Genomic DNA, 27173 nt, shown 5'->3' on the forward strand with positions numbered 1-27173 from the left:
TGCCAAATCCTTTGACTGTGTAGATCACAATAAACTGTGGAAAATTCTGAAAGAGATGGGAATACCAGACCACCTGACCTGCCTCTTGAGAAATCTGTATGCAGATCAGGAAGCAACAGTTAGAACTGGACATGGAACAACAGATTGGGTCCAAATAGGAAAAAGAGTACGTCAAGGCTGTATCTAGTCACCTTGCTTATTTAACTTATATGCAGAGTACATCATGAGAAATGCTGGACTGGAAGAAGCACAAGCTGCAATCAGATTGCTGGGAGAAATATCAGTAAACTCAGATATGCAGATGACACCACCCTTATGGCAGAAAGTGAAGAAGAATTAAAAAGCCTCTTGATGAAAGTGAAAGAAGAGAGTGAAAACGTTAGCTTAAAGCTCAACATTCAGAAAACGAAGATCATGACATCTGGTCCCATCACTTCATGGGAAATAGATGGGAAAACAGTGGAAACAGTGTCAGACTTTATTCTGGGGGACTCCAAAATCACTGCAGATGGTGACTGCAGCCATGAATTTAAAAGAGGCTTACTCCTTAGAAGAAAAGTTATGACCAACCTAGACAACATATTGAAAAGCAGAGACATTACTTTGCTGACTAAGGTCTGTCTAGTCAAGGCTATGGTTTTTCCAGTAGTCATGTATGGATGTGAGAGTTGGACTGTGAAGAAGGCTGAGCGCCGAAGAATTGATGCTTTTGAACTATGGTGTTGGAGAAGACTCTTGAGAGTCCCTTGGACTACAAGGAGATCCAACCAGTCCATTCTGAAGGAGATCAGCCCTGGGATTTCTTTGGAAGGAATGATACTAAAGTTGAAACTCCAGTACATTGGCCACCTCATGCAAAGAGTTGACTCATTGGAAAAGACTCTGATGCTGGGAAGGATTGGGGGCAGGAGGAGAAGGGGTCGACAGAGGATGAGATGGCTGGATGGCATCACTGACTTGATGGACGTGAGTCTGAGTGAACTCTGGGAGTTGGTGATGGACAGGGAGGCCTGGCGTGCTGCGATTCATGGGGTTGCAAAGAGTTGGACACAACTGAGCGACTGAACTGAACTGACACAGTCAAAGGCTTTGGCATAATCAATGAAGCAGAAGTAGATATTTTTCTGGAATTCTCTTGCTTTTTCTATGCTCCAACAGATGTCAGCAATTTGGTCTCTGGTTCCTCTACCTTTTCTAAACACAGCTGAAACATCTGGAAATTCATGGTTCATGTACTGTTCAAGTCTGGCTTGGAGAATTTTGAGCATTACTTTGCTAGTATGTGAGATATGTGTGTGTGTGTGTGTGTGTGTGTGTGTGTATAAATATATATAAATGTATAAATGGCTAACCTAATACCTTCCTTAGTTTAAAACAAAAAAATAAACCAGCTATACCATAATGGGTGTTACAGATGCAAATAAAACATTAGGAGAGTTAATGTTAATTAGGTTGATTAACAAGGAAATAAGATAAAACTGAGGAGAAACTCTAGAGACTTCTTCCCAACAAGGTGGAAATGTTAAAAAGACTCACCTCCCCACCTCCCAGAGTATTGCAAATAAAAGCAAAAATAAACAAATGTGGCCTAATTAAACTTAAACACTTTTGTACAACAAAGAAACCTATAAGGTGAAAAGACAGCCTTCAGAATGGGAGAAAATAATAGCAAATAAAGCAACTGAAAAAGAATTAATCTCAAAAATACACAAGCAACACCTGCAGCTCAATTCCAGGAAAATAAAGGACCCAATCAAAAAATGGGCCAAAGAAAAAAACAGACATTTCTCCAAAGAAGACATACAGATGGCTAACAAACACATGAAAAGATGTTCAACATCACTCATTATAAGAGAAATGCAAATCAAAACCACAATGAGGTACCATTTCACGCCAGTCAGAATGGCTGCGATCCAAAAGTCTACAAGCAATAAATGCTGGACAGGGTGTGGAGAAAAGGGAACCCTCTTACACTGTTGTTGGGAATGCAAACTAGTACAGCCACTATGGAGAACAGTGTGGAGATTTCTTAAAAAACTGGAAATAGAACTACCATATGACCCAGGAATCCCACTGCTGGGCATACACACTGAGGAAACCAGAATTGAAAGAGACGTGTGTACCCCAATGTTCATCACAGCACTGTTCATAATAGCCAGGAAATAGTAGCAGCCTAGATGTCCATCAGCAGATGAATGGATAAGAAAGCTGTGGTACATATACACAATGGAATGTTACTCAGCCATTAAAAAGAATACATTTGAATCAGTTCTAATGAGGTGAATGAAACCGGAGCCTATTATACAGAGTGATGTAAACCAGAAAGAAAAACACCAATATAGTATATTAATGCATATTGATAGAATTTAGAAAGATGGTAACAATAGCCCTATATGTAAGACAGCAAAAGAGACACAGATGTGTAGAACAGTCCTTTGGACTCTGTGGGAGAGGGAAAGAGTGTGATGATTTGGGAGAATGTCATTGAAACATATATATTATCATATGTGAAATGAATCACCAGTCCAGGTTCAATGCATGATACAGGGTGCTCGGGGCTGGTGCACTGGGATGACCCAGAGGGATGTGTTGGGGAGGGAGGTGGGAGAGGGGGTTCAGAATGGGGAACACAAGTACACCCATGGTGGATTCATGTCAATGTATGGCAAAACCACTACAGTATTTTAAAGCAATTAGCCTCCAATTAAAATAATTTTTTAAAAAAGAGCAAATATTAAAAGCAGCATAGATCAGTATGAAACAATAATTATTTTTTCAGCAGAAGTGACAATAAAATATTTTAATGCAGATACAGATCATTTAGAAGGCAAGGAATCTCACAATCTGTTATCAAAAGTATTTCAACATTCCAAGAAAATTTTGTTCTCTTAACAAAGAGAGAAAACCAAACTCTAGGCCTACACCTGCCTACCTTCAGTAACAAAATTCACTTTATTAATTAAACATAATCTAATCCCAGCCTGACTTTGTACAAAACTCTTTTCTCAGGGTTCCCCTTTTACAAACCTCTCATAAGTTTTTGTATCTATACTTATTTGTTCCATACTTTCGTTCCCATAGAAAAATAACCAGTGTTAGCGGAAAAATCACTTTCTTTCTCTAAACAAAGTGTATTTCCATTCCTCATACCATCTTTTACTGATAATACAAATCCTACTCTCCTTGAATACTGAAATAGTTTTCTTACTATCCCTGTAGCTTTAATTGCATATATTACAATTCTAAACTTTAAAAGTCTTAATCTTTAATGAAAACTGACGAGCAAGTATTTGTAGGTTCTGTCACACCGGTTGACAAGCCACAAATTTGATAATAGGCATTTTGCCTCCAGCTTCAATATTTTGTTTCTCATAAACCATGGCTCAAATTCCTTATCTAACATATGAAAATAATAGTAATGATAATTAGTTTTGCAGTCAATTTATATATGGAAAAGCACTCTGCAAAGTATAAAGTCCTTTTCAAATCTAAAGAATGTTTATCTTTCTTCCCCTTTTTCCTTTAATTTGTACTCTACTAATCCTCACTAAAGTGTTAGCTAATGCCAAACTTGAGGTACAGTCTCTTCTTGTTATATTTTGAAGAATGGAATATTTCCTGCCATATCAGTAAACAAGGATGCCACAGTCATCAGCCATTGCAGCCCTCCAATGTGAGCTGGTGAGTACTAGGGTAACTCAGGAAGAAGAAGAATATCTGTCATCTAGTAGCCATTAGACTACAATCACTCCCCTTGGTGAGTCATGAGAAACTCAGAATGTGGAAACAGGATACTGGCCCAGATAACTCAGGTGCATATCAAGGAGTGATTTCAGTGAACCCAGACTCTTGCATCTTCCCATACACAGAAAAGTGCTAAATTGCTAAATTCCTTAACTTGGGTTATCTGGTTTTCCTTAACTAACAGTAACCTTTTGATGTTCAGACTACCTGCCTCTTTTTGAAAAACTTCTATATAGCCTGGCTCCTCCCCTCACCTCCTCAGATTAGTTCTCCCAGAGATACTTGAGAAGCTGTCTCCCAGGCTTGAAGTCCTAAAAATTCCCACATATAACATAACATTTATAACATAACAAAACATTTCCCAAATAAAACATAACTCTCAACTTCTTAGGTTGTGAATACTTTTTAAAGTAACAATCCTGTTTTTAATAACTTATACAAATAGCTAACATTTATTGCACCATGACTCTTAGCCGGATACTATTATAAACAAGCACTTATGTGTATTTACTCATTTTATCTTCCCAAAACCCCTATGAAGTAAGTATTATTATCATCTTTATTTTAAAGACATTCCCTGACTCAGACGGTAGTTGTGTGATGAAATGAGTCCATATGTGTAAGTGCCTGAGGGCATAATAAGCACTTTGTAAATGTTAGCTATAATTAATATCAATTCCCAGGTTTTCCTAATACAAAGGGTGAGGACCAGAGAAGTTTCAATTCCCTTGATAAACTCCAAATTAAGGACTCTGAAGAAAGCCCATCCCTACATTCTGATATTATTCCCTTGAAGGTAAACCCCATCAATGATGTGGGGTATAGCACCAGGCTTGACCACAGCCAAATCTGAACCAAAGCAGCTGCAGTTGCCAGAGTCACTTAGCTCTGTAAGGTAGAGAGAATAAATCTCAAAAAATGAAGCACCCTGGAGGAAGCAAGCTGAGCAGTTTCCCTAGGAAACACAAAAAGACCTAAGCTCTTCTGCAAGCAGGGTTTTTCACCTTTATTAGCATGCAATGATCCACCATAATCACATGGTCTTTGCTACTTAACAATGCACTGCTTTCATATTCATTATGTCAATTTAGCCTCACAGTGGACCTGCAAGGTGTCTTTGGGAAGGATGAGGATTTAGTAGATGCTAAAACCCAAAGGGAGAGGGGGCTTTTGTCAGGAGAAATTAGTGGCTGATCCTAGACTAGAACTCTCATATCCCACTTGCCTCACCGTTTCTGTGTATCAGGGGAAATCCTGTCCCTGTTGCACTCAGTGTCCCCATCATTTGTAAAATAGAGTGATTGGATCAGACGGTCAACAGGACCCCTGTCCTACACCAATGTTCCCTGGCATTCAGCTTTTCCATTACACTTTGCTTATTCTCTGGACCTCAATGTCTGTCTAGGCTGCTGTTTACTACTCCAAGGAAAGATAGGCAGCATCTCTGAGCAACCAGCAGAGGGCACAGGAAGCCTGCCAAAGAGATCTAATTCAAAACAATCCACTGCACAGGAAGAAGTCTCCCACTGGACTCAGAGAAATAGCTGAGAGGAAAAAACTAGAGAATGGCAAAGAGGAAAGATACTCAGGAATTATCTGGTACAAATTCTCTGGATCATATGGAGAAATTGAGGCCCATAGAGGAGAAATATCTGTCTTAAGTTCACAAATTCAAGGATATAAATAGCACTAGAAGCCAGTTTCCTGACTTCAGACACTTCGTTCAGCAGCCTTAACCAGCTGCAGTACTGTTTTGAATTGTTTTCCTGGCTGGATATTGTTCACAATTATTAATAATTTACCAAAATTTAATAATTGCAACAGTTACCACTTTGTGGAAACCTGCAATGTGTCACAAAAGGTGATAGACTGGGTACTCTAGCTTATTTGATTCCCCATAACAAGTCCCCTTATATAGGATGTATTTTGTCCTGTTTCATAGATGAGAAGGAAAATCCCACTCAAGCCTTTGTGACTCCAAAGCCCATGCTTTTAAAGAACCTACAAAGTATCTCTGTGTCCAGTCCACACAGCCACTTAGTGAGGTGCTGTGCTCATCTATGACCCTTTTCCTAGTGATTGATAACATCAGACATGCAGTCTCCAACTGCAATTATCAGCTAATGGAATCATTAAGTATGTTTGTTTGCTTGTTTGATTATTGGTCTTAAAACCACTGCAATAAAATTTACTCCTAATAATATTATACCAACCTTTATATTCTTAAAGCTTACCAAATATGATAAAAATAGAAATAAAATATTTATAAACATATTAATTCCCTTCCAGAACAAGCAGGCTTATTGCTTTGTCCTGCTGGGACCCAATTTCTCTCAAAGTGTGATTTGAAACATGACAGGACAGGTTGAGAACTATCAGGCTAGACTACTCCCATCGCCACCACCAAGAAGAGTTTTAATTAGCTACCCTTAAAAAAACACTTTGCCCTAAAATCATCTGGATAAATTATAGCATATCTGCTTATAAAGACATTCTTAAGTCCCAAACCCAGATAGTCCCTTCTCGTACTTATCCAACATTCCTCCTACTACTTTTAGCACATTTCTTTTTGTCCATGCATGAGGGCATGGTGAGCACCTGCTTGTCATCACTCAAGTAAAATCCTGGGAACACTACAGACAACTAGACAAAAGCACCAAACTTGGAGTCAAAAGTGAAAATTTGAATCCAAATTCTGCCAATCTATGACTCTGGATAAATCATTAAACCCCTCTCAGCTTGCCTCTTCACCAGTAAAATGAGGATAATCACTCCATCCTCACAAGGTTACTTTAAATGAAAACAATGTAATGTGACTGCACCCTGACAGATGTTGGATATAGTGAATGCTGGAAGAAGGTTATTGGGCTGTTTTCTGCCTACATTCTTCAGGCTGAACAACAGAGTGTTGTTGTCAGAAGACACCTAGAGATTTTCGAGACACCAAGTAAGCCCCTTCCCCTCCACAGGGAAACTGAGGTCCAACAAGATGAAAGGACTCATCTCAAAGTCATATAGACAATTGGGAACAGAACTGAGACACAAATACAGGTCTCCTGACACTCAGTCCCAGAGGATTTGCTGGACACTAGTCTCTGAATTCAGCTCCTGTTGGTGGGGAAGGATAGGGTGGCAAAGCCATGGAAATGCCCCACAACTAAGGAAAACAGGAGACTATGGCTCTCTTGAGCATCATTAAATGACCCTGGTCATTCTGCTGGCATTCCCAGAGCTTCAATTTTTGTTCAAGTTTGAACTGAGATGTAACTGCAGGCATTCAGCCCAATGAAGGGACAAAAATTGCCTAGTATTTTTAGGATGAGTCAATTCCCAGGCAACTGACTGGTGGGAACATTCCTTCTGGGACATTCTTGATGGAAGGTAGGGTTATGGGAAAGGCATGAGAGTTTAACTGGCTTCTGGGGTTCTGAATGTTTCAAATGGTGATTTGGAAAGTCAGCTCCCACCTTACCTGAGTACCCAGGACTCCAGTACTGGACTTGCTGGCTTTCCTCTCTGCACTTGCTGTTCTCATATCCAAGTCAGAATCCTGGGGCTGTTCTGCCTGGATAGATGCCCCGGGCCCCTTGCAGGCCTCTGGTTTCTCCATCTCATTGGGTTTCTCTTCTAGTTTCTCCATGACAGCTTTTGTGTTTAACTTGGCACAGGTGCCCAGCTCAGGGGACTGTCCAGCACTGTCATCTTCCTTAAGGACGTTGATCACAGTCTCAATGTCTTCATCAAGTTCCTCTGAGGAGTTCTCCTTGGTGAAGGCATGGCCATAATGGCAACTGCACCCAGTCTGTGGAGTTGGGTCATCCTGGAGCTCAAAGACAGGTGAGTTGGAGGTTGAGACTAAGGCAGCAGCAGTGCAGGGGTCTTCAAGGGCCTGGCCCAAAGTCTTCTTGCCCTCAATGCTCATTTCAAATGTACATGAGGCTTGTGAGGCCTTTTGGTGACAGTGCTGGCACCTCTCAATGACACTGCCCCATACCATAACCTCAGGGGTCTGGCTGAGTGGGAAGGAGGCCTGGGAGGCAGCACCCTCTATGATGAGGGCTTCACTGCCACCACTGATGAAGTAGGTCTTGCCACGCTGGTGGCTCATCTGCAGCTCTTCCCGGGATAATGCACGCCACTTGCGGGCCACCTCAGCCACATTGCTGAAGAACTTGACAACACTACCAAAAGGCACAGCCTTGTCTCTACGCAGGTGCCTAAGGCTCTCCTCGTAGCCCCTTTCCACATTCCCTTCTAAGGTGGAGGCCTTAATGGCAGACTCAGGATCCTGGATTCTGGAGTCTCCAGCTGATCTATGTGGGGTTTCACAGTCTCCAGGGAATGTGTGTTTCAGGTAGCTCCTGGCCCACCTTCCCCTAGCAGGCTGCTCAGAGGACTCTTTTTCCCAGTGATCCTCCTCCACATGGATGCCAAAATCATCAAAGGCCAACACTTTCTGGTTCTTGGGCATCAGTCTTTGCACATCTGCAAGGAAGGGCTCCAGGCCCTCAGTGTGTCCTGAGTAGGAATAACGAAAAGGCTTTGAGGCCTCCTGGGCCTTTCTCATCTGGTAAATATGTGACACCTCCTGGGGTTCCTGGACCTTGCTGCTCCTAGGAGTAGTATTCTTGGAGGCCCCAGTTGAAGGCTTCAGCCTCTTGAATGACTTCATTCGATCCTTTAATGTGACTTTGGGCTTCAACTCTGATGGTCTGGAAGTGTCTCCCAGTAAAATCATGGACTGGGGTCTCTTCTCTTGACTGGAGGCCCCTTTTCTACGACTCATAAAATTCCAGATCTTGTTGACTTTTATTTTCTTCTTGTTCTGACCATTCTCTTCCCTGGAGCTCAAATCACCTTGATCACACTGCTCAGACTTCTCCAGACCTACCTCCCTGGCCAGGCCTTCTACCTCAGGGTGGCCTGGGAAGACCTGAACCAGGTAACCACTGGGCACCAGATCAGAGAGGAAGGTAGTCCGACAGCTGCTGAGAGTCTCCATGGTCACAGCAGGGGATGGGGCCACAAAGGCATAGAGGGAGGGTTGGTGAGTTATTTCCAGCTGACAGGGAGAGAGAGATAAAGAAAGGGGAAGAGAGAGAGAGCTAGATTATGCACAGCCACAAACAAGGTTCTTTGCAGATTTGTCACCATCAAATAAATGATTCATACTTTGTCACCACTGGACCACTAAATTTTTAGGATCTTTGCAAAGCAAAAGTGCATTCATTTGGACCCCACTAATTTAGGATTGGGGAAGATCACAGCTTATCCTGTGTGCCAAAACATCCTTCAATTCTTATTTAAATGCAAATATACTTGAGAAGGACAAAACTTAATAGCTATTATTATCAGATCTTGATAATTGAATAAATACATTAAAAATCCAAAAAAAATAAATTAAAAAAAATCTATCACTTTGATCCTCTCATTTTACAGAGAGGTTCTAGAGATCCAGAGAAGATACTTATCTTGTCTAAACTACAAAACCAAGGGAGCAGCAGGAAAGGATTCAGTCCATGCTTCCTTCTCTCTCATTTGCTCCTCCATGCTCCTGCTTTCATGCAGGAAAACAGAAGGAAGTGAGTTTACCAGTCAAACACTCACTCAGCACTGACCCCTTAGCTAAGAGCTGGATACCACTAAGATTATAAACACATACAGCTACTCATCTGAGATCGTATGCTACTGGGAGAGACTTGTAGACATAAAAAATTACAATATAACCTGATAAGTGCTCTAACAGGGGTATCCACAAGGGCAGCAGAAGCTTAGAGGGAAGGAGATAGGGAACAGTAGAGGAGGTGCCTCTTCAAGGAAGCAAAAAGGATATTAAAGGCCCCAAGGATGTTTCCCAGAACAGCCGGGACTAGAACTAGAAGCTCACTCATGATGAAGTCTTTCTCCATTCAGTGTTTTTTGCCCCTCTGCCCTGAACATGCTGGAACAGAATTTGCTAAGAGGGAGAGAGGCAAGAAGGCAGGTTAATATTCAGAGGCTGAAAGGAAAGAAAGGGAAAAGAGGAGAAAGTGGGTGGAGCCCAGTGCTTAAAGACAGTTTCTGCTTTTTTGATGATGGTTGTCCTGGGTGTCAGGTTACTATCTCAGGGTCTGTTTGTTCCTCTTCCTCTGGTCTGGTCTGCAGAGTTAACTTCACTTGACCTGAAGTATGTCTTTAATCTGTGTGTTTCCTATACTTATGAGCACAGCCTGTGCAGAATCTGTTTGACTCACAAAATGTTCATTTGATCAGTGAGATTATCTATTTTGGGAAAATGAGACCAAAAAGAGGAAGGGACTTGAAACAACTGACAAAGGATTAATTTCCAAAACTTACAAGCAGCTCATACAAGTCAATACTAGAAAAACAAACAACCCAATCAAAAAGTGGGAAAAAGGACCTAAACATACATTTCTCCAAAAAAGGTATACAGATGGCTAACAAACACATGAGAAGATGCTCAACATGGCTCACTATTAAAGAAATGCAAATCAAAACTACAACGGGATATCACCTCACACCAGTCAGAATGGCCATCATCAAAAAAGTCTACAAACAATAAATGCTGGATAGGGTTTGGAGAAAAGGGAACCCTGTTGCACTGTTGGTGGGAATGGAAATTGATACAGACACCATGGAAGACAGTATAGATATTCCTTTAAAAACTAGGAATAAAACCACCATATGACCCAGCAATCCCACTGCTAGGCATATAACCTGAGGAAACCAAAATTGAAGACACATGCACTCCAATGTTCATTGCAGCACTATTTACAATAGCTAGAACATGGAAGCAACCTAGATGTCCATTGGCAGATGAATGGATAAAGAAGCTGTGGTACATATATAAAGTGGAATATTACTCAGTCATAAAAAGGGACCCATTTGACTCAGTTCTAATGAAGTGGATGAACTTAGAGACTCTTATACAGAGTGAAGTAAGTCAAAAAGAGAAAAACAAATATCATATACTAACACATGTATATGGAATCTAGAAAGATGGTACTGATGAAAGTATTTGCAGGGCAGCAATGGAGACACAGACATAGAGAACAGATTAATGAACATGGAAGTGGGGAGGAAGGAAAGGGTGGATGTATGGAGACAGTAACATGGAAACTTACATTACCATATGTAAAATAGATATCGAATGAGAATTTGCTGTATGACTCAGGGAACTCAAACTGGGGCTCTGTAACAACCTAGAGGGATGGGATGGGCAAAGAGATGGGAGGGAGCTTCAAGAGGGAGGGGACATAGGTATAATTATGGCTGATTCATGTAGCTTTTTGGCAGAAACCAACACAATTCTGTAAAGCAATTATCCTTCAATGAATAAAATAAATAAATTTATTAAAAAAAAAAAAAAGAGGAAGAGACTTGACCTAGGTCATATGCCAAGTCAGTGGCAGGCCAAGAATAGAAGCCTAGTCTTCCTGCCTTCCAGGCCAGGAAGTTTCCTTACCTCAGTCCTACATTTCAACCCTCATCCATGAATTCTGTTTCTCCAAGTAGGCTTTCTGTCCAACTCAAGATGATAATAACAATAGCTAACATTTATAAGTATGAGGCACTACATTAAAATGTCTCTTTATTTACTTAGATCTCACAACTCTATGAGGTGGTTACAATTGTCTTCTGAATTTTAAAGATAGTTCAACCAAGGTGCAGAAAGGTTAAATGATTTACCTAGGTTCTCCATGTGTACTCCTGATAGACTGTGGCCCACCAGGTTCCTCTGTCTGTAGGATTCTCCAGGCAAGAATACTGGAGTGGGTTGCCATGCACTCCTCCAGGGGATCCTCCTGACCCAGGGAGCTGAGCACCAAAGAACTGATGCTTTTGATCTGTGGTGTTGGAAAAGACTCTTGAGAGTCCCTTGGACTTCAAGGAGATCCAACCAGCCCATCCTAAAGGAGATCAGTCCTGGGTGTTCATTGGGAGAACTGATGCTGAAGCTGAAACTCCAATACTTTGGCCACCTCATGCGAAGAGTTGACTCATTGGAAAAGACCCTGATTCTGGGAGGGATTGGGGACAGGAGGAGAAGGGGATGACAGAGGATGAGATGGCTGGATGGCATCACCGACTCGAAGGACATGAGTTTGAGTGAACTCCGGGAGTTGGTGATGGACAGGGAGGCCTGGCGTGCTGTGATTCATTGGGTCACAAAGACTCGGACACTACTGAAAAACTGAACTGAACTGAACTGAACTGATACAGCCCAGAGACCTCTACTCTACTCTATAGTGACTTATGTGGGAAAATAATCTAAAAAAGAGTGGATAACTGATTCATGTTGCTGTACAGCAGAAGTTAACACACATTATAAAGTAACTATACTCCAATGAAAATCAATTTCAATTTCAAAAGACTGAAAGAAAAATACCAAAGGCACAGTATATATTTGTGTACCAATCACAGCTGTAGAGCTGGAAAGAATACTGGAAACTCTTTATCTGGGCCCCTCATGTTGTAGTAGAGTAACTGAAAATGACAAAGATCAAGGACCTACTCCCAGAACGTAAGTAGTAAATGAAAGAGTAGAGTCAGGCTTCCCAGTATGGTGGCCAGGCCACTGTGCCCCTCTGGTTCTTTCACTGCTTTAGTATTTGGAGGAAATCCATTGACAAAAGCAAAGACTACAAAGCTGTATTTCCCTATAAGGGCAGATTTAAAAACGGATACAATAAAAATGCATTTTAAAACAACCCAGTTTGTTTTAGGCACTGTTTTGTGAGTCTCAGGATATATAATTATGATTAACAAAAGAGATATATGAGGTGAACCCTTATTAATAAACCTGGTAAGATTCATTGGACCAAAATGATATGAAGGCACAAGTAGAGCCATCATCATAGCACACAACAGGGACCTCCCTTGTCACAAAGCAAACATGTTTCATTCATGCTATACTGCTGCACAATTGCACTCATCTCACACGCTAGTAAAGTAATGCTTAAAATTCTCCAAGGTAGGCTTCAGCAGTACATGAACCATGAACTTCCAGATGTTCAAACTGGTTTTAGACAAGGCAGAGGAACTAGAGATCAAATTGCCAACATCTGCTGGATCATGGAAAAAGCAAGAGAGTTCCAGAAAAACATCTATTTCTGCTTTATTGGCTATGCCAAAGACTTTGACTGTGTGGATCACAGTAAACTGTGGAAAATTCTGAAAGAGATGGGAATACCAGACCACCTGACCTGCCTGTTAAGAAATCTGTATGCAGGTCAAGAAGTAACAGTTAGAACTGGACATGGAACAACAGACTGGGTCCAAATAGGAAAAGGAGTACGTCAAGGCTGTATATTGTCACCCTGCTTACTTAACTTCTATGCAGAGTACATCATGAGAAATGCTGGACTGGAAGAAACACAAGCTGGAATCAAGATTGCCGGGAGAAATATCAGTAACCTCAGATATGCAGATGACATCACGCTTATGGCAGAAAGTGAAGAGGAACTAAAAAGCCTTTTGATGAAAGTGAAAGAGGAGAGTGAAAAAATTGGCTTAAAGCTCAACACTCAGAAAACTAATATCGTGGCATCTGGTCCCATCACTCTATGGGAAATAGATGGGGAAACAGTGGAAACAGTGTCAGACTTTATTTGGGGGGGGCTCCAAAATCACTGCAGATGGTGATGGCAGCCATGAAATTAAAAGGCGCTTACTCCTTGAAAGGAAAGTTGCGACCAACCTAGATAGCATATTCAAAAGCAGAGACATCACTTTGCCAACAAAGTTCATCTAGTCAAAGCTATGGTCTTTCCAGTAGTCATATATGGATGTGAGAGTTGGAGTGTGAAGAAGGCTGAGCACCAAAGAATTGATGCTTTTGAACTCTGGTGTTGGAGAAGACTCTTGAGAGTCCCTTGAACTGCAAGGAGATCCAACCAGTCCATTCTAAAGGACATCAGTCTTGGGTGTTCTTTGGAAGGAATGATGCTAAAGCTGAAACTCCAGTACTTTGGCCACTTCATGCGAAGAGTTGACTCATTGGAAAAGACTCTGATGCTCGGAGGGATTGGGGCAGGAGGAAAAGGGGATGGCAGAGGATGAGATGGCTGGATGGCATCACTGACTCGATGGATGTGAGTTTGAGTGAACTCCGGGAGTTGGTGTTGGACAGGGAGGCCTAGTGTGCTGCAATTCATGGGGTCACAAAGAGTCGGACATGACTGAGCGGCTGAACTGATCTGACTGAATATTCTATTATGTGTATGTGTGTCTGTGTGTTCTATTTTTTATTCACTCATCTTTAGGGGAATTCTGATACAGATTCTATTGAATCTGTATATTGCTTTGGATAGCACAGACATTTTCACAATATTATTTCTTTGAACCCACAAGTGTGAAATATCTGTCCATTTATTTGTATCTTCTTCATTTTTTCCATTAATGTCATAGCTGTCAATGTACAAATTTCTCACTTCCTTGGTTATATTTTTCACTAGTTATTTTAATCTTTTGATACAATTGCAACTGGAATTGTTTTCTTAATTTCTCTTTTTAATAGTTCATTATTAGTGTATGGAAACACACCAGAATTTTTGCATATTGCTATTGTATTCTACAATTTAACTGCATTCATTTTCTAATGGCTTTTTAATGACGTCTTTCAGATTTTCTATGTGTAATATGTTTCTACAAATAGTGACAATTTTACTCCTTCCTTTCCAATCTAGATTGTTTTTATTTTTCATGTCTTACTGCCTTACATTGGACTTTCAATACTTTCAATATATATTGAATAAAAGTGGTGAGAGTAGGCATACTGTTCATTGTCACATAGAAAATATTTCAGCTTTTCCATGTTGAGTGTGATATTAGCTCTGGACTTGTCAATATTGATAAATTATGTCATTGTCAAAGTTATGTTGAGATACAGTCCTTGTATATCTACTTGGTTCAGAGATTTTTCTATCATAAATAGATGTTGAATTCATAAATAGATGTTGGATTCTTTCAGATGCTTTTTTTTCATTTATTGAGATAATCACATGATTTTTATCATTAATTTTGTGTTTTTGTTTTTTTTTTATTTTTTTTTTAGTTTTTTATTTTTTAAATTTTAAAATCTTTAATTCTTACATGCATTCCCAAACATGAACCCCCCTCCCACCTCCCTCCCCATAACATCTTTCTGGGTCATCCCCATGCACCAGCCCCAAGCATGCTGCATCCTGCGTCAGACATAGACTGGCGATTCAATTCACATGATAGTATATGTGGTGTATCACATTGTCTTATTTGTGGATTTTGAAACAACATTGATCTAGAGATCAGAGAAGATGTTGTTGTTGTTGTTGTTCATTGGTTCAGTTGTGTCCAGTTCTGTGACTGCATGGACTTTAGCACACCAGGCTTCCCTGTCCATCACCGTCTCCTGGAGCTGGTTAAAACTAATGTCCATTGATCAGTGATGCCATTCAACCATCTCGTCCTCTGCCATCCCTTTCTCCTTCTGCCTTCAATCTTTCCCAGTATTAGGGTCTTTTCCAATGATTCAGCTCTTTGCATCAGGTGACCAAAGTATTGGAGCTTCAGCTACAGCATCAGACCTTCCAGAATGAATCCAGAATGAATTATCAGATTGATTATCAGAATCAACCCAGATTGATTATCAGAAATCAATCCAGAAAGAATATTCTGGATTGATTTCCTTTAGGATTGACTGATTTGATTTCCTTGCATTGCAAGGGACTCTCAAGAGTCTTCTCCAACATTACAGTTCAAAAGCATCAATTCTTTGGCTGTCAGCTTTCTTTATAGTCCAACTCTCACATCCATACATGACTACTGGAAAAACCATTGCTTTGACTAGACAAACCTTTGTTGGCAAAGCAATGTCTGTGCTTTTTAATATGTTGTCTAGATTGGTCATAGCTTTTCTTTCAAGGGGCAAGCATATTTTAATTTTGTGGCTGAAGTTACCATCTGCAGTGATTTTGGAGTGCAAGAAAATAAGGTCTGTCATTTTTTCCATTGTTTCCCCGTCTATTTGCCATGAAAGGAAGGGACCAGATGCCATAATCTTAGTTTTTTGAATACTGAGTTTTAAGCTTGCTTTTTCACTGTCAGACAAGGTGGCAGAGTAAAAGACTGTGAGCTCAATTTCCCTCAAGAGCATGAGAAAATCACAACAATCTGAAGAATAACCATTGGTTTAAAAGATCAGAATCTTCCAGAAAAAAATATTTTCTAGAAGAAAAGACATAAAAAAAGGAATCATTTTGAGATAAGACAGTCAGACTCACAATATAATCAAGCCCAATACCCCAAGGTAGGTCACCCACAAACTGGAGGATGTTGCAGAGGTTCTTGTCAATGAGTGAGAGTTCTAATTCCCACACCTTGCTACCCGGTTTGCAATCCTGAATTACCTTAAATGTTAATGTACTAAATGCTTCCATCAAAAGGCACAGAATGGCTTAATGAATATAAAAATAATATACACACACACACACACATTCTCTCTCTCTCACAAACACACACACACACACATTCTCTCTCTCACATACACACACACACACACACACACACACACACACACACATATGTATATGCTGCCTGCAAGAGATTGCCTCAGCTCTAAAGACAGACTGAAAATGAGGTGATAGGAAAAGGTCTTCCATGCAAATGGAAATCAAAAGAAAGCTGCTATAGCAGACAAAATAGACTTTAAGATAAACAGCCTCACAAGACAAAGAAGGATGCTGCACAATGATTAAGGATAAATCCAGGAAGACATAACCATTGGAAAGATATATGCATAAAACATAGAAGCACCTAAACACATAAAGCACATATCAGCAGACACAAAGGGAGAAATCAAAAGTAAAACAATAAAGGGAATTTTAACACTCCACTAGTATCAATGGACAGATCACCCATACAGAAAATCAAAGGGGAAACATTGGCCTTAAATGACACATTATACCAGAGAAACATAATTGATATTAATAGAGTATTCTATCCAAAAACATCAGAATAGTTTCTGGTCTTACATTTGATCTTTAATCCATTTTGAGTTTATTTTTGTGTATGGTGTTAGAAAGTGATCTAGTTTCATTCTTTTACAAGCGGTTGACCAGTTTTCCCAGCACCACTTGTTAAAGAGATTGTCTTTACTCCATTGTATATTCTTGCCTCCTTTGTCAAAGATAAGGTGTCCATATGTGTGTGGATTTATCTCTGGGCTTTCTATTTTGTTCAATTGATCTATATTTCTGCAAGCAATAAATGCTGGAGAGGGTGTGGAGAAAAGGGAACCCTCCTACACTGTTGGTGGGAATGCAAACTAGTACAGCCACTATGGAGAACAGTGTGGAGATTCCTTAAAAAATTGCAAAAAGAACTGTCTTATGACCCAGCAATCCCACTGCTGGGCATAAACACCGAGGAAACCAGAACTGAAAGAGACACGTGTACCCCAATGTTCATCACAGCACTGTTTATAATAGCCAGGACATGGAAACAACCTAGATGTCCATCAGCAGATGAATGGATAAGAAAGCTGTGGTACATATACACAATGGAGTATTATTCAGCCATTAAAAAGAAAGCATTTGAATCAGTTCTAATGAGATGGATGAAACTGGAGCCAATTATACAGAGTGAAGTAAGCCAGAAAGAAAAACACCAATAAAGTATACTAACACATATATATGACACATTATACCAGAGAAACATAATTGATATTAATAGAGTATTCCTTCCAAAAACATCAGAATAGTTTCTGGTCTTACATTTGATCTTTAATACATTTTGAGTTTTTTTGTGTATGGTGTTAGAAAGTGATCTAGTTTCATTCTTTTACAAGTGGCAATGATGACCCTGTATGTGAGACAGCAAAAGAGACATAGATGTGTAGAGCGGACTTTTGGACTCAGAGGGAGAGGGAGAGGGTTGGATGATTTGGGAGAATGGCATTGAAACATGTATACTATCATGTAAGAAACTAATTGCCAGTCTATGTCTGACGCAGGATACAGCATGCTTGGGGCTGGTGCACGGGGATGACCCAGAGAGATGTTATGGGGAGGGAGGTGGGAGGGGGTTCATGTGTGGGAACGCATGTACACCCGTGGTGGATTCATGTCAATGTATGGCAAAACCAATACAGTATTGTAAAGTAAAATAAAGTAAAAATAAAAATTTAAAAAAAATAAAAAATAGAAAAAAAAATCAGAATACACATTGTTCAAGTTCAGATAGAAATTGGTCACATGCTGGGCCAGAAAGCAAGCCTCAGTAAATTTTAAGAAAACTTAAACCACATCAAACATCTTTTGCTACCACAATGAAATAATAGTAGAAATCAACTATAAAAAGAAATTGTAAAAATCCCCAAACAAGTGGAGGCTAAACAACACTCTACTAAGCAACCAATGGTTTCACTGAAGAAATCAAAGAGGAAACCAAAAAATACATAGAGACGAATGAAAAAGAAAACACCATGATATAAAAACTTAAGGGGCACATCAAAAGTAGTGAAATTTATAGTAATACAATCTCACTTGATGAAACAAGAAAAATCTCAAGTAAACAAAATCTAATCTGCATCTAAAGGAATTATAGAAAGAAGAAATGAAACCCAAAGTTACTAGAAGGAAAGAAATCATAAAAGTCAGAGCAGAATCAAATAATACAGAGACTAAAATAACAATAGAAAAGGTTAATGAAACTAAAAACAAGCTCATTGAAAAGACAAACAACATTGATAAGCCAGACTCATCAAGAAAAAAAGGGAGAGGGTCAAAATAAATAAAATCAGAAATGAAAAATGAGAAGTTGCAACCAATGCCTCAGAAATACAAACATTGATAAGCCAGACTCATCAAGAAAAAAAGGGAGAGGGTCAAAATAAATAAAATCAGAAATGAAAAATGAGAAGTTGCAACCAATGCCTCAGAGATACAAATAAAAGGATCATAGAAAACTAATATGAACAACTATATGCCAAAAAATGGGCTTCCTATAAGAAATGGACAACTTCAAAGAAATATACAATTTCCCAAGACTGAACCATGGAGAAACAGACAATGTGGACAAAAAGACCCTGACACTGGGAAAGATTGAAGGCAGGAGGAGAAGAAGACTATGTAGGATGAGATGGTTGGATGGCACCACCAACTCGATGGACATAAGTTTGAGCAAGCGCCGGGAGTTGGTGATGGATACGGAAGCCTGACGTGCTACAGTCCGTCGGGTTGCAAAGAGTCAGACATGACTGAGCAACTGAACTGAACTGAGATGGCTTCACAGTTGAATCCTACCAAAAATTTAAACATCTACGTTTCTCAAAAAAATGAACACTTCCAAAACCATTCTTCAAGGCCAGAATCACCCTAGTACCAAAGCCAGACAAAACTATACCAAAGAAAGAAAACTAGAGTTCACTATAGTCGACTGTGTTAGTAATCACTGATAAAAACATAAATGCAAAATTTCTCAAAAATTATTAGGACACCAAATCCAACAATACATCATAAGGATCACTCACCAAAATCAAGTGGGATTTATCCTAGAGATGCAAGGACTTTTTGATATCCACAAATTGGTCGATGTGATCCACAACATTAACAAACTGAAAAATTAAAAAACTGTATGATCATCTTAATAGACATAAAAAGGCTCCTGATAAAATTCAACATCCATTTATGATTTAAAAACCTATCCAGGAAGTGGAATTATACTTTATTGCCCTGAGTAATGTTCCCTGTAATTCCACTTTCTGGATAGGTTTTTAAATCATAAATGGATGTTGAATTTTATCAGGAGCCTTTTTATGTCTATTAAGATGATCATACAGATTTTTTTTATTTTTCAGTTTGTTAATGTTGTGGATCACATTGACCAATTTGGGATATCAAACAGTCCTTGCATCTCTAGGATAAATCCCATTTGATTTTGGTGGGTGATCCTTTCGATGTATTGTTGGATTTGGTGTCCTAATAATTTTTGAGAAATTTTGCATTTATGTTTTTATCAGTGATTACTAACACAGTCGACTATAGTGAACTCATGTACACCCGTGGTGGATTCATGTCAATGTATGGCAAAACCAATACAGTATTGTAAAGTAAAATAAAGTAAAAATTAAAATTAAAAAAAATAAAAGGCATATATGACAAACCCACAGGTAGCATCATAGTCAATGGTAAAAAGCTAAAAGCATTTCCTCTAAGATTAGGAATAAGATAAGGATGCTCACACTTGCAAATTTTACTCAGCATAGTACTGAAAGTCTTAGTCATAGTAATCAGACAAGAGAAAGAAATGAAAGAAATCTAAAATGGAAAGGCAGTAAAACTGTCACTGCATTTGACATGTTGCTGTAAACAAAAATTACTATAAACGAAAAATACATTGTCACCCTGCTTATTTAATTTATATGCAGACTACATCATGAGAAATGCTGGACTGGAAGAAACACAAGCTGGAATCAAGATTGCCGGGAGAAATATCAACAACCTCAGATATGCAGATGACACCACCCTTATGGCACAAAGTGAAGAGGAAATAAAAAGCCTCTTGATGAAAGTGAAAGAGGAGAGTGAAAACGTTGCCTTAAAGCTCAACATTCAGAAAACGAAGATCATGGCATCTGGTCCCTCACTTCATGGGAAATAGATGGGGAGACAGTGGAAACAGTGTCAGACTTTATTTTGGGGTGCTCCAAAATCACTGCAGATGGTGATTGCAGCCATGAAATTAAAAGACGCTTACTCCTTGGAAGAAAAATTATGACCAACCTAGATAGCATATTCAAAAGCAGAGACATTACTTTGCTGACTAAGTTCCATCTAGTCAAGGCTATGGTTTTTCCAGTAGTCATGTATGGACGTGAGAGTTGGACTGTGAAGAAGGCTGAGCGCCGAAGAATTGATGCTTTTGAATTGTGGTGTTGGAGAAGACTCTTGAGAGTCCCTTGGACTGCAAGGAGATCCAACCAATCCATTCTAAAGGAGATCAGCGCTGGGATTTCTTTGGAAGGAATGATGCTAAAGCTGAAACTCCAGTACTTTGGCCACTTCATGCGAAGAGTTGACTCACTGGAAAAGACTCTGATGCTGGGAGGGATTGGGTGCAGAAGGAGAAGGGTCGACAGAGGATGAACTGGTTGGATGGCGTCACTGACTCTATGGACGTGAGTCTGAGTGAACTCTGGGAGTTGGTAATGGACAGGGAGGCCTGGTGTGCTGCGATTCATGGGGTCGCAAAGAGTCGGACACAACTGAGCGACTGAAGTGAACTGAACTAAAAACATAAAAACCTTAAAGATACCACCAGAAAACTACTAGAGTTAATGAATGAATGTGGTAAAGCTGCAGGATACAAAATTAAAACACTACTGTATTTGTAACCACTAAAATAAATCATCAGAAAGACAAATTAAGGAAACAATCTCATTGACTGTTGCATGAAAAACAATAAAATGTCTAAGAATAAACCATAAGGAGGTAAAAGAGCTGTTGTTCAGTCGCTCAGTTGTGTCCAACTCTTTGCAACCCCATGGACTGCAGCACGGCAGGCTTCCCTGTCCTTCATCAGCTCCCAGAGTTTGCTCAAACTTATGTCCATTGAGTAGGTGATGCATTTCAACCATCTCATCCTCTGTTGCTCCCTTCTCCTCCTACTCTCAATCTTTCCCAACATCAGGGTATTTTCCAATGAGTCAGATCTTCCCATCAGGTGGCCAAAATATTGGAGCTTCAGCTTCAGCATCAGTCCTTCCAATGAATAATCAGGATTGATTTCCTTTACAATTGACTGGTTGGATTTCCTTGCAGTCCAGGGGACTCTCAAGAGTCGTTTCCAACACCACAGTTCAAAAGCATCAATACTTCAGTGCTAAGCCTTCTTTATGGTCCAGCTCTCACATCTGTACATGACTACTGGGCAAAGCATAGCTTTGACTATTTGGACCTTTGTCAGCAAAGTAGTGTCTCTGCTTTTTAACACACTGTCTAGGTTTCTTACAGCTTTTCTTTCAAGGAGCAAGCATCTTTTAATTCCCTGCCTGCAATTACTGTCTGCAGTGATTTTTGAGTCTAAGAAAATAAATTCTGTCATTGTTTCTATTATTTCCCCATCTATTTACTATGAAGTAATGCGACCAGATACCATGGTTTTTGAATGTTGAGTTTTAAGAGTTTTTTCACTCTCTTCTTTCACCTTCACCTGAAAGCTCTTTAGTTCCTCTTCACTTTCTGTCAAAAGGATGGTGTCATCTGCATATCTGAGGTTATTGACATTTCTCCCAACAATCATGATTCCAGTTTGCCATTTATCCAGCCTGGCATTTTGCATTATGTACTCTGTATAAAATTTAAATAAACAGGGTGACAGTATATGCAACCTTGATGTACTCCTTTCCCAAGTTTGAACCAGTCCATTGTTCCATGTCTGGTTCTAACTGCTGCTTCTTGGACTGCACACAGGTTTTTCAGGAGGCAGGTAAGATGGTCTGGTATTCCATCTTTTAAAGAATTTTCCATAGTTCATTGTGATCCACACAGTCGAAGTTGTTAGTGTAGACAATGAAGCAGAAGTAGATGTTTTCCCGGAATTGTCTTGCTTTTTCCTATGACCCAATAGATGTTGGCAGTTTGATCTCTACTTTTGCCTTTTCTAAAAATCCAGCTTGTACATCTTGAAGTTCTCAATTCACACATTGTTGAAGCCTAGCTTGAAAGATTTTGAGCATTACCTTGCTAGTACGTGAAATAAGTGCAATTGTGTAGTAGTTTGAACATTCTTTGGCATTTCCTTTCTTTGGGATTGGAATGAAAACAGACCTTTTCCAGTCCTGTGGCCACTGTTGTGTTTTCCAAATTTGCTGGCATACTGAACATAGCACTTTAACAGTATCATCTTTTAGGATTTGAAATAGCTCACTTAGAATTAAAGCCATAAGTCACCAAGATGATGCAAATGGATGGAAAGATAGATCATGGTCTTGGATTAAAAAAAATGATATTGTTAAAATAATAATATTCCCAAAGGAAGTCTATAGATTCAGTGCAATTCCTATCAAAATACCAAGAGCATTTTTCTCAGAATTAGAAAAAATAATTTAAAGCAATCTTGAGAAATAAAGAAGATTAACAGACCTGGAAAAACCACATGCCCTGGTTTCAGACTATATTACAAAGGTACAGCAATCAAAACAGTATGGTACTGGCACAAAACAGACATAGAGATCAGTGCAACAGAATAGAGTGCCCAGAAATAAACCAACATACTTACAGTAAATTAACCTACAACAAAAGAGGCAAGAATATATATGGAGAAAATATAGTCACATCAATACATGGTTATGGGAAAACAAGACAGCTACATGTTAAAAAAATGAAATTAGAACATTCTCTAACTTCGTATACAAAATAAACCCACAATAGATTGAAGATCTAAATGTAAGACTGGAAACCATGAAACTACTAGAAGAAACAGACTCTGACATGAGTCATAGCAATATATATATATATATATATTTTGCTCTGTCTCCTAAAGTAAAGGAAATAAAACCTAATTTGCACATCAAAGGAAGCCATCAACAAACAAAACGACAGTCCACAGAAAAAATATTTGCAAATGGTATGACTGAAAAGAGGTTAATATCCAACATATATAAACAGCCCATAAATTCAACATAAAAAATAGCCCAATCAGAAAAATGGGCTGAAGACCTGAATAGCCATTTTTCCAAAAAGGACATGCAGATGGCCAAGAGGCACATGAAAAGATGCTCAACATCGGTAATCATCAGTGTCCACATGTTCAGTCATTCAGTCGTTTCCAACTCTTCATGGCCCCATGGATTACAGCCTGCCAGGCTCCTCCATCCATGGAAATTTCCAGGCAAGAATACCGAATTGCTTTTCCATTTTCTCCTTGAGGGGACCTTCCTGACCCAGGGATCAAACCTGTATTTCTGTCATCTCCTGCACTGACTGGTGATTCATTACCACTTAGATACCTGAGAAATCATCAAGGAAATGCAAATCAAAACTAGAATGTGATATCGCCACACACCTGTTAGAAAAGCTATCATCAAAAATAACACAAAGTAACAAATGTTCATGAAGATGTGGAGAAAAGGAAAACCTTGTACACTGTACACTGTTAATGGGAAATATAATCTATTGCAGCAATTGTGGAAAACAGTAATGAGTTTCCTCATAAAACTATAACTAGAACTACCATATGACCCAGCAATTGCACTCTTGGGTATGAAAAAAAAAAAACACTAATTCAAGAATATACATCACTATAATATTCATAGCAGCATTATTTATAATTGCTAAGATGTAAATTGCAGGCTGTGTCCATCGAGATATAAATGAATGAAGAAAATGTGGTATAGATATAGATAGATAGATAAATGGAATACTACTTAGCCACAAAAACGAATTAATTTTGCCATTTGCAGCAACATGGATGGATTTGGTAGGTATTATGCTAAATGAAATAAGACAGAGAAAGACACTGTATGCTATCACTTATTATGGATTGCTCTCTTCGCTTGTGATTCCTTTTTATTTTTTTTCTCTCTTCTTTTCCATTTGTAAGTGTGTGAGTTTGAGTGTTCTTGTTTGCTGAGTATTGCTTTCACCATTTGTTTTCAGATTTGTCTTCTGTGCTGTGTGGCTTGTGGATTTTTTTCTGCTACCTTAAGGGGTTGGGCCTGAAGCTCTGAGGCAGGAGACCTGAATCCAGGATTTTGAATCACCAGAGAACTCCCAACCCAAAAGAACATTAATTGGTGAGAGCTCTTCCAAAACACCTCCATCTCAACACAAAGATCAGGCCCCACCCAAAGGCCAGCAAACTTCAGTGCTGAATGCCTCATGGCCAACCTTCAGCAAAGCAAGAACATAACACTGCCCATTAGCAGAAAAACTGCCCAAAGCCATACCAAGCCCATGGACACCCCAAAACACACAACTAGATGCAGCACTGCCCTATAGAGAGAAAAGATCTAGCTTCATCCACCAGAACACAGGCACAAGTTTACCCAACCAGGAAACCACCACATGGCACCACTCTAACCCCACCAACAAAGGATAGACTCCACAAGTAAGAGGGACTATGAATTTGCATCCAGCAGAAAGGAGACCCCTAAATGCAGTAAATTAAACAAAATGAAAAGACAGAGAAACATGCAGTAGATAAAGGAACATGGCAAGGTCCCACAAGAACAAATGAAGAGGAAATAGGCAATTTACCTGAAAAAGAATTCAGAGTAATTATAGTAAAGATGATACAAAATCCTGGAAATAAAATGGAGGCACAGATAAATGGAGAATGGAGGCACGAATGGAGAAGACACAAGAAATGTTTAACATAGACCTAGAAAAAATAGAGAATAGACAATCTGCAATGAACAGTGCAATAACTGAGATAAAAGTACACTAGAGGGACTCAGTAGCAGAATAACTGAGGCAGAAGAAGGGATAAGTGAGCTGGAAGATAGAATGGTGGAAATAATTGAAGCAGAGCAGAATAAAGACAAAAGAATGCAAAGAAGTGAGGACAGTCTCAGAGACCTTGAAGACAACATTAAGTGGACCAATATTTGAATTATAAGGGTGCCAGAAGAATAAGAGAAAATATGCTGTCTAGGTTGGTCATAACTTTCCTTCCAAGGAGCAAGCGTCTTTTAATTTTATGGCTGCAATCACCATCTACAGTGATTTTGGAACCCAAAAAAATAAAGTCTGACACTGTTTCCACAGTTTCCCCATTTATCAGCCATGAAGTGATGGGACCGGATGCCATGATCTTAGTTTCCTGAATGTTGAGCTTTAAGACAACTTTTTCACTCTCCTCTTTCACTTTCATCAAGATGCTCTTTAGTTCTTCTTCACTTTCTACTATAAGAGTGATATCTTCAGCATATCTGAGGTTATTGATATTTCTCCTGGCAATCTTGATTCCAGCTTGTGCTTCTTTCAGCCCAGCGTTTCTCATGATGTACTCTGCATATAAGTTAAATAAGCAGGGTGACAATATACAGCCTTGACGTAGTCCTTTTCCTATTTGGAACCACTCTGTTGTTCCATATCCAGTTCTAACTGTTGCTTCCTGACCTGCATACAGGTTTTTCAAGGGAAGCAGCAAGAGAAAAGCAAAAAATAACATATAAGGGGATCCCCATAATGCTGACAGCTTATCTTTCAGCAAAAACTCTGCAGGCCAGAAAGGAGTGTCAGGATATACTTAAAGTGATGAAAGAAAAAAAAAAACACAAGAATATTCTACCCAGTAAGGATTTCATTATGTTTCAAAGGAAAAGTCAAAAGCTTTATAGATGAGTGAAAGTTAAGAGAATTCAGCACTGCCAAAACAGCTTTACAAAAACTGCTAAAGGAACTTTTCTAGATGGGAAAGACAAGAGAATGAAAGCACCTACAAAAATGAAACCAAAACAGTAAAATAAATGGTAGTAGGATCATACATATCAATAATTACCTTAAATGCAAATGGATTAAGTGCTCCAAAAGACAAATGCAACTAAAAGGCACAGACTGACTGAATGAATACCCACTGCAGACCTAGGGACACATACAGACTGAAAGTGAGGGGATGGTTAAAAAGGTATTCCATGTAATTGGAAATGTTGTAGTGCTATTTCTCTTTTGTTATGTCAATATTTTTTATATATTTAGTTGATTCCATGTTAAGTGCATAAATATTTACAAATGTTCTATCTCCTTGTTGGATTGACACCTTTATCATCACATAATGTACTTCTTTGTTTCTTTTTATAGTCTTTGTTTTAAAGTCTATTTTATGACACAAGTAGTGTTACTCCAGCTTTATTTTGGTTTCCATTTGCATGCAATATAATTTTCCATCACTTTATTTTCAGTCTGTGTGTGTTGTGTCCTTACATCCAAGGTTTCTCTTGTAGACTGCATATAGATTGATGGGTCTTTTTTATTTAATCCATTCAACTACTCTATGTGTTTTGATTTTAAAAATCAGTTAATTTACACTTAAAGTGATTGTTGATAGGCATGGGCTTATTGCCAATTTATTCATTTCTTTCTGGCCATTTTTATACTTCCTATTTCTTTCTACTCTTGCACTCTTTGTTTTCAAAAACTAAGATCATGGCATCCAGTCCCATCACTTCATGGTAAATAGATGGGGAAACAATGGAAAAAGTGATACACTTTATTTTCTTGGACTCCAAAAATCACTGCAGATGGTGACTGCAGCCATGAAATTAAAAGATGCTTTCTCCTTGGAAGAAAAGCTATGACAAACCAAAACAGCATACTAAAAAGCAGAGACATTACTTCACTGACAAAGGTCTGCATAGTCAAAGCTATGGTTTTTCCAGTAGTCAAGTTTGGATGTGAGAGTTGGACCATAAAGAAGGCTGAGCGCTGAAAAACTGATGCTTTTGAACT

At 39.1% G+C, this 27173-nt stretch overlaps 1 protein-coding gene across 4 annotated transcripts in view; it reads right to left on the bottom strand.

Moving 5' to 3' along the window:
* Positions 1-27173, bottom strand: part of ARHGEF9 (Cdc42 guanine nucleotide exchange factor 9) — a 456132-nt gene that overhangs the window by 340256 nt on the left and 88703 nt on the right. For 2 of the 4 annotated variants that reach the window (XM_070291522.1, XM_070291523.1), the window contains exon 2: positions 7217-8806. The exons of the other annotated variants lie outside the window; for them this stretch is intronic. In XM_070291522.1, the coding sequence (XP_070147623.1) occupies positions 7217-8746 (1530 nt within the window). In that variant the 5' untranslated portion in view covers positions 8747-8806. The remainder of the gene's footprint in view (positions 1-7216; positions 8807-27173) is intronic. 4 annotated transcript variants of the gene reach the window in all.

Source organism: Ovis canadensis, chromosome X (genome assembly GCF_042477335.2).
Source record: "Ovis canadensis isolate MfBH-ARS-UI-01 breed Bighorn chromosome X, ARS-UI_OviCan_v2, whole genome shotgun sequence".
NCBI lineage: Eukaryota > Metazoa > Chordata > Mammalia > Artiodactyla > Bovidae > Ovis > Ovis canadensis.